The sequence below is a fragment of the Stegastes partitus genome, unplaced genomic scaffold (genome assembly GCF_000690725.1).
Source record: "Stegastes partitus isolate 25-593 unplaced genomic scaffold, Stegastes_partitus-1.0.2 Scaffold1032, whole genome shotgun sequence".
Lineage (NCBI taxonomy): Eukaryota > Metazoa > Chordata > Actinopteri > Pomacentridae > Stegastes > Stegastes partitus.
Window position 1 is genome coordinate 255,585 of NW_007578763.1, and position 9,087 is coordinate 264,671.

Consider the following 9,087-nt stretch of genomic DNA (forward strand, 5'->3'; position numbering starts at 1 on the left):
AATATGTGCTTTTGGAGGTGGAGTACCATGAAGCTGGAAGGTCAGCTGGGGCAAACAGAGTCGTCTTTTGTTGCCTTCTACCCCACCTCCAACCCCTTAAAACCTTCTTTCTTTGTTGGGGGGTGGGGGTGGGGGGGTGTTTAACTGTCATTTCTTTCAAGCTTCTCATGCATAAATAAACCTGTACCCTCCTCTCCCTCAGCCAGACCTACTCAGGGGAGCAGGAGGGTCTAAGAGCATTCCTGCATGAAGACTTTCCCTTTTTTTTTTTTTCAACTTTGCTTTGATTTTACGCTCGTTATCCCCCCCTACAGCTCTGCCGGTCCTGGACAAGAGACTCCATACCTGATGAAACAATGGGGGGGCTGTGCGGCCTGATGAAGCCAAACTGAGCTTGGAGGAGCAGGACGGGGTCGTATTGTCTCCCTTCTCCACAGGAGCAAAAAAAAAGAAGGGGGCAGACGCCATTCTCCCCCAGTTTTCTGCAGACCAAATCAAATTAGCTGCAGAGCGCTTGTGAAAGAAGAGATTCTCCAAAGCGGGACGTCTTAGCCGGTCAGTTCTCCTCATAACCCCTTTTGTTATTCACGAGTGCCCAGCTGTTGTGCTGCTGCCGTCAAAGCAGAGGACCTTCTCCGGCTGATCTTCAACCTCGTCGTTCCTAATGATGCCCTCAAGGCACCGAGGCCCAGGGGGCAGGTGGCAGGGTGAAAGGTCTCTGTGGAGAGGACAAACTCTGCTCACTCTGATGACTTCACTCCGTCTTGACTGGGGGACCACAGAGGCTAAAATCCACAAGATCTGTTGCTTTATTGGTCAAGGGATTTTTCAGATTGATCAGTTAAGTGAAGGAAAATTAGCAGATGAGCAGATGGTCTTTGAAAAACAGCAGGTAGATTGATTGATGTAGGAATTTGAGACCTAATTCTCACAAGAATAAAGAACAAAATATCAAACTAAAGAACCAAATTAAACTTTGAATTATAGGAAAAACTCTAAACCAATACTGAACTCACTTTTTTCACTTTTTCATGACCGGAAATGGCAGATACAACATTTACAAAGTGCTTGATTCAGCTTTTATTTATTACCATTCCTATTAATAATAATATGAATTATAACAGTAAAAAGTTATTGAAAAGTAACTAATCTTTAGCACCTCTGAGGATTAGAGTTGTTTATCTGTTTTCCTTTTTTTATGACAGCTGGCATCATAAAAGTTGTTTTGTTTTTTTTTCTTTCTAAGCTTTGAGTTGCAGTAATTGAAGTTTATGAATTTCCACCATCACGGATCAGTGAAATCGAGATGATCCTCTATGAATCATACATTAACAACAGTCTAATTTCACGTGTGATTCGTTAAGATAAACATACAGGAAAATAGAAATGCATAGAAAAGTGATCGTGAATTTAAAGACACTCCACCTCCAAAAAAAGAAATCATGAATCATGTTTTTAGTGGAATCCATGTCTTATTAGGAAGAGTTCACACACTTAATAAAATTCTACTTCAATAATAAGTATAATCCTGAAAGAAAACCCTATAGCAAACTCAGAACTCATGTACCATAGTCCAGAGTCCTGGTCCAGCTACCAATCACATGATACAATACTGACCCCTAGTGTAACTTTAATGAAACAACACTTTGGATAAATGAAGTCCAAAACAACGATCGAGCAGCAATGACAGAATTCATTATGATCACTGGCACTGCATCATAAAACACTGGTTTTAATTCGCTGTGGGCAGCCTCAGCACTCCCTGCTCTGTAAATGTGTTTATCCTGGGCCAAGCTGCGACTAGTTTTCATGCCACACTTTGGATTAGATAGTGATCTTGTGCAATCAGGAGTTGGTGGCACTTTTGACGAATCTATCCACGCTCTTGATCGGCCAATGTTGCTGGATGGGTGGAAGGTGTGTCCTCGTGGTGGCCGGGGCAGTGGAAACATTTCTGGCTGACAGGTTTTGGCTGACAGATCGCTTCACAGTTGGGACTTGGGACTCACAGATCTTGACCAGCCTGTGACGAACATCGTCCTTGTGCTGTGGTGGACACGGACTCTGTTTCCGGAGAGTTGTATTAGGACCCCATGAATCTCTCAGCCTGGCGTTTCTCTCCATGTTAACGCTAGCTTCATCCGTGCACCGTGCCTTCTGGATGGCATTCACCCTGAGGAGGAGGCAGTCTCGAGTCAGGGGATGATGAGGACCCCTCTTCTTCATCCGTTCACTTGCTGCCTTCTCACTTAGCATCACTGACGGTTTCACAGTCTCACAGTGCACCCTGGCTGTAAAGGGAAAGCTTCACTTACAACAAGAATCAACTGGCTTTAGAGCACATTTCTAATATGATACATGGTGGTTAACAAAAGTTTACATACACATGCAAAGACCATGTATATCATGGTGGTCTTGAGTTTCCAATAATTCCTACAACTCTCAATTTAGGACTTAGGGTTTTGCCTTGCCAAACTCTATCCCGATTTCATGTTTCTTTACCACATTTGATGTGTGTGATTGTCTTGCTGGAACACACAACTGTATCCAAGAGCCAACCTTCTGGCTGATGATTTTAGATTTTCCTGAAGAATGTGGAGATAATTCTCCTTCATCGTTATTCAGTTTACTTTGTGTAAACATAGTACTGCCATCACCGTGCTTGACAGTAGGTTGGGTGTTCTTGGGGTTAAAGGCCTCACCTTGTCTCCTCTAAACATATTTCTGGTCATTGTGTGGTTAGATTGCTACATTTTTGTTTCATCTGTCTGCTGACCTTTCCTCCAGAAGGCCTTTTCTTTGTCCATGTGATCAGCAGGAAACTTCAGTCGATGAAGTTGAACCTTAGGATGCATGACCAATTGTCTCTCAGCAGCAGGTGACAGTTTGTGTTTCCTTTGTGATTGTGTGTCACAACTGTAACATGCACTTTATACTGACAAACAATTGTTTGCACAGACAGTTTTGGGATCTTTGAAATGGCCCCATGTGACTTTCTTGACTTGTTCAAGCCAGTGATTTGCTTTTTCAGATCTTTGCTGAGGGCTGTAGGGTGGTGCAGTTGGTAGCACTGTTGTCTCGCAGCAAGAAGGTTGCCGGTTCGCGTCCCGGTGAGGGCACCGGAGTCTTTCTGCGTGGAGTTTGCATGTTCTCCACCGTGCAGCGTGGGTTCTCTTCAGGTTCCTTCCTCCCACAAGGTCCAAAAACATGTTGAGGTTAATTGGTGATTCTAAATTGTCTGTAGGTGTGAATGTGAGTGTGCTTGGTTGTCTGTCTCTAAGTGTGGCCCTGCGATGGACTGGCGACCTGTCCAGGGTGTCCCCTGCCTTCGCCCTAAGTCGGCTGGGATAGACTCCAGCCCCCCCGCGACCCTAGTGAGGATTAAGCAGTGTATAGATAATGGATGGATCAGATTTTCCCACTGTTTGTGGCTGAGTGTATGAAATGGGCTCCACTTAAATTCACCAGCTGTAGTCAATCATAAACACTCATAAGAAGTTAAGAGGCCATGTCATTAGTCAAATTTGATTAACACAACTTTCTACATCTTTCAAGCTGGTGTATGTATACTTTTGAGCCAGCAGGTGTTGTCAAATTTGACGTAAGACGTATAATAAATCTACAAAAGAACCAAAATACACGATTGTTTTTTTATGATGCATGTGTTTTAATGATTCCTTCGCACAAAAGAGTTACTGAAATCATTGGAAAAGTCAATGGAAACTCAAGACGTCTATGATATACACGGGCTTTACAAGTGTCTGTAAACTTTTGCTCCCAGCTGTACATCTGAGATTTCTTACCTTGTGTTTGACGTCTGGTGGGGAAGCAGGTCTGGTAAAGCAGCTCAGCTCTTTCTGGTTTCATGCTGTAACAGCCATAAATCTTTTGGGTTGTTGAAGACACCTGTGCTGTGTCATCTGCCCCGACAGAGGTAAAACGAAACCTTCTGAGCAAAGCAGCAGATTTCTCAGAAACTAAAGCATCCTGAGACACCAAATCATCCCGGTCCCTTGGAGCTGAATCTGCGTAATCCCAGAACACTTTGGCAAACTGGTAGAGCTTCACACTGGATGTTGTGTTCACTAATATGCTAAAGGAGGACAGTGAGACAAAATGTGATGCCGATTACTGGAGTATCACCACAACACAAGAGTAAATGACACTTTCATGAGAGCGCATCTGACTTACCTGTTCTCATTGAAATGCAGGGACAGTATTTGGCCTGTTTCAGTCTCTGCAGTGATTTCTTTCAAACAGCCTCCAGTGAGGAAATTAAATATGCAAATCTTTCCATCCACACAGCCGGTAACAACACGGAGGTAGGAGAGGCTCAGAGATTTTACCTCCCTGCAGAAAAGTCAGAAGACACTATAAACCTATGTGACCAAATTTAAAATGCTGAATGAATGAACTTTCTGGACAGTTTTGTATAGTGGCTTTAAAGGTTTCTTGCTTACATCGGGTGGTTGAAGGTCATGAGACATTCTTTCGCATCACAATTGGTGCTCCACGCCATGACCTTTCCTCTTGAGTCTCCAGATAGAAGGTGCCATTCGTCAAAGAACAGGCACTTCACTGAGCTGCTGTGAGCAGTGATCACCTTAGGAAAGGTAGCACATTGCACGGAAAATTAGGAATTTATGAACAAAGGGAAATGTTTGATCAACTGCATAAGGCACACACTTAAACATAAAACACATACAGAGAGGTGACAAATTAAAGGAAAAACCAACATTAAGCCTTAGTAATGTTCACATCTTCAGTGCTCCATGCCATAAATTCTCCAAGTGTCTGGAGCACCATTCCTCCAAAAATATTCCATCATTTGGTATTTTGATGATGGTGGTGAAGAGCGCCATCTAAGACGCAAGTCCAAAATCTTTCACAGATGGTCAGTTGGGTCGAGATCTAGTGACTGTGAAGGCCATGGTTTATAATTCCTGTCATTTTCAATTTCATCAAACCATGCAGTGACCCCTCAGTGCCCTACGGATGGAGACAATGTCATCCTGGAAGAGACTACTCTCATCTTTGTACTGATTTTCAGCGACCTTTTAGCTCAAAGTGGACCTAAACCATGCCAGCAAAATGCTCTCAACTGTATGAAAGAGCCACCAAATTCCTTCACTTTAGGGGTCAAGCATTAGGCTTTTCCCTTTAATTTGTCACCCATCTGTATGTGTTTACACTCCAAAAAATATTCTCACCCTGAGCAGTGACGCATTTTCCATGCTCCATATTTTGACCAGGCCCTGAACACAGCTGCTATAGACGGTTGTCTTGCTGATCTTTACACACTGGACGGGGCTGACGTGTTTGAAATTAAAGTCCTCAAATTGCTTCCCGGTGTGCAGACTCCACACTGGCAAAATAGGTTCATTTAAGTTTACTTACACATGCCAATAGAGAACGAGTCAACAAGTTTTTCAACATAAATTTCAGATAAGTCACATTGTGATGTTAGTGATGCTGAGTTCCATGGTGCTTTATGGAAAAGAACAGGAAGAAGATGATTCAAAAAGTGCATCAATAAAACATTATAAAAGGCGTATTATACAAATAGTAATCTGTACAGGTGAGTTTCAAACAGCCTTTTAAACTGAGACACTTACTCATGTGTTCTGATTTCTGTAACAGCGTGGTTTTCCCTGGCTTTAGGCCTGGACAGTTGAATTTTTATCAGAGAGTTTGATTTTAGGGCTCCAAGTGCAGAATAAGAGATTTAAAAGTTTGTAAAAAATGTGGATAAGTTGTTCAGCCATGTTTTTGGGGAGCACTGGTTTGAATATTTCTGATTTGTAAATAGTGGGACTGAAGAACACTGTTAAAATGCTGGTTGAAGTTGAGGAATTGATCAAAAACATCTTCCACATTTCTTATTTAGTGCTAATTGTAGGTGGGTCAAGGTGAGAAGTGGTACTGTTGGATTTCAGTCATATCTGTGTTCAGTTGTATTAAATTAGAATCCATCCAGCATGGGAACAATGCAGGGAACCCAGATTGAAAAGAGCTAAGTAAAATGTACAACTGGGAGTAAATATATATTAAAAAAATTCTGGTAAAACTATTTTTTTGTTGTTGTTGTTGTAAGGCAAGAAACATTCTGTTTCTGCATAAACATCTACAACAAAAGATGAGACAATACTGTGAATGCACAAAAAAATAAATCTCAGCCGTGACCTATTTCTTTAAAAACATAAACTGTTTACAGACTCAGTAGGAGCTGAATTTAAGATTTACAGGCTTACACACACCTGACGCTTGTTTTAAGAAGCATCTTTGTGGGATAAGTTTGCTTAGAACAAGTTATTCAACTTTCCAGAGAACACAGAAGACCTGCTTCTTGGAATAAGATACTCGTGGCTGTTTTCTGAATAGGAAAATGGAGCTGGCAGTGATGTAGCACTAAAAGCAAGTGAGAAGTGTGGTAATATTGTGTAGATGGAACTCTGTGTACATCCTTCAGAAGGCTGCTCACCTTTGACTAAAGAATCCTTGGATCCTGATACAAGTCTATCGTCATGAAGATCCAGGCAGTTGATGGTGCCAGTGTGACCGTACAGCACCATCTCACACCTGTCCGTCTTCAGACTCCAGCACCTGCAGGGATAAATGAACACAAAGGAGAATGTATTATCATCTTTCCCTAAATTCTCATCATAAACTGGGTAATGTGAGGATACGCTGCAGCTCTTCCTCACCTGATACTTTGGTCATAGCTTCCGGTTATCACCAGACCTCTGTCCTCGCAGAGCAGCACCGCCCGAACGCTGTTAACGTGTCCCCTCATCGTCGCCACGGTTTTCGTTTCTGATCCCACATAAATGTGATGCACCAAATGGTCCTTTGAGCCGGTGGCCATGAGCGATCCTCCTCTGTAGTCCAGCACCCGGTGAGGGTCTTTCCTGCCAAACACACGACCACCTCTTCGTTACCGCTGCTTGAGGACAAAGGTTTTCCATTTCAGTGTGCAGGAAATAAGCTACGCAACACAAAAAAAACACTAACTTGCTCAGCAGCACTTTGGTAAAATATGCACAACAATAAACATTCCTCTCTTCCATTTGCACTGTTTTGGTTTTGGTTTTGGAATACGCAGCTGCAAATGGCTTCTCCTGTCAAACCAAAGAAAGGCAAGATCAGTTTAGGTGTGATATATATTTCTAATGGAACAGCTGTGGTGCAATGTTTTTAATTTATTCACCTTTTGATCAGTAGAATAAATATCCTCTGTCTCACCGTCCCTCATGGGAACCAGAACTTCAACAAAGTTGGCATAAGTAGGATTGACTACTGTGCTGCGCCTCTACGACAGAAAAAAAATCATCACTTATTGTCATTTTTATTCGTCCAAATTATTATATTGTAACAAAATTACACCTAAAATAATGTTATTGTTAATCTTCACCCCCCAAAGCATTAAAAAAGCTGTGATTTATAATGCTATATGTTGTAAGTCATAATGTTTTATACTGTTTATACTGCATGTGTCATCCATCTTGTATCCTACCCATTGTTTGTACTGTTTATCCTGTGTATATACAGCATATATCTCATAGCATTAATACTGTTTATCCTTTTCACACTGATTATACCGTTCAACCATAATTTATCTCCACTTGTACATGTGCTTTTTATTGCTGCTTTTGTACACGTGGTTAGAAGCCAAGCTGCATTTCTGATCTAATCTGATTTATTTTCATCCTTATCACCAAAAACTCCAGCAAATATGAATACTGATAAATCATCCAAATGTTCAACCTTCGTCATGGCCTGAATCTGAGACTGCAAAGTCCGTCTGAACTTGATTTCCTCCATGGTTTGCTGTGCAAGGTGCTGCCAGTACCGACAAACCTTCTTGCAGCATTCCAGAGCGTCCTCCTCTAACAGACCTGGTAGGAGACACACATGTGCACAATGACGTTTGCATGTATCTGTAACAATAAAACTTTTCACTTTTCAGTTCCTTCCCACTGTTGCGGACTGCTGAAGCTTATAGGGAATCCAGATGTTTTGGATTGTTGGGTGTTTCTGTCTCTGCCTTTGTGAAGCGCTATGAGATGACTGTTGTTGTAAATATGCGCTATACAAGTAAAATTGAATTGAATTGAATTGAATTGAATTAACACAAGCAGCATGCCGAAGCACAATAAGAGTCCAACATTTTTACATTTTGTCACTGCGCGTTAAATTGCCTGGATGCCTTTAATTTTAGTCTGCAGACTCACAATGCTTTGCTTGGCAGGACTTTGTTGTTCTCATATCCAAGGGCTACCCGCTTGGGTGGGATGGATTTAACAAAAGCATTCTCGAGTAATTAAGCGACATCCCTATGGCACCATTAGCCGAGCTCAGTTGCTTTATATCGTCAGTTTAAGGACATGTCAGTGTCTCAGAACTTCACACTACAGAGCTGATCCAGCACAGCAACAAGCAAGACTCAGTGGAAATGACCATATTGCCAAACACAACCTGACTCGTGTTATTTATGTGTTGACTTGCCCAATATCCTCACGGACAGATGGAAAGGTAGGCAGCCTACGAAGTCTTTGTACAGGCTGACTCCGGACATAGACTTTGAGGATCCAGGAACCACCATGAGAGCAGGATCCTCTGAGTCTTCGTCATGTTCACTGGATATGTTCCTAATGCCTGAAAAGAGAGATTAAAGCTCTAGATGGAAGACTTGTTTATTGTCATTTCTTGTGTATTTGCATATGTGAAAACAAAATGTTGTTCTCCCAGTTCAGTGCAAACTGAAAATATTAACAATGCATACGAATAAATAACGATAAAAATACAGCTGGAAGTGTAAGTTTAGAGAGTATATGATTATTGTATCATCCCAGCTGACAGGGAACATTTCCACAACATTGGATGATATAACCTACAAATTTCTATCTTTTTTTAAAAGAGATTGTTTTAACCAAAGAATGTTTTTAAAGATTTTATTTCAACACAGATTATGTTCCATGATATCAAATGAGGAACATTTTCAAACCAACATTATGTTACAGAGGCCTCAAATGATTATTAGAAAATGTTCTTGTAATGTGATATATTAACAAAGGTAGAATGATGATT

At 41.5% G+C, this 9,087-nt stretch overlaps 1 protein-coding gene across 1 annotated transcript; it reads right to left on the reverse strand.

Moving 5' to 3' along the window:
- Positions 1 to 585: 585 nt before the first annotated feature.
- fbxw10 (F-box and WD repeat domain containing 10) lies at positions 586 to 8,655 on the reverse strand (the record flags this gene model as incomplete). Its single annotated transcript, XM_008295232.1, has 12 exons — positions 586 to 785; positions 2,010 to 2,291; positions 3,804 to 4,093; positions 4,192 to 4,350; positions 4,461 to 4,603; positions 5,211 to 5,365; positions 6,482 to 6,603; positions 6,705 to 6,908; positions 7,012 to 7,118; positions 7,208 to 7,309; positions 7,765 to 7,895; positions 8,506 to 8,655. Coding segments are annotated over 12 exons (2,045 nt in total), but the record flags the coding sequence as incomplete, so codon positions are not given.
- Positions 8,656 to 9,087: the final 432 nt, after the last annotated feature.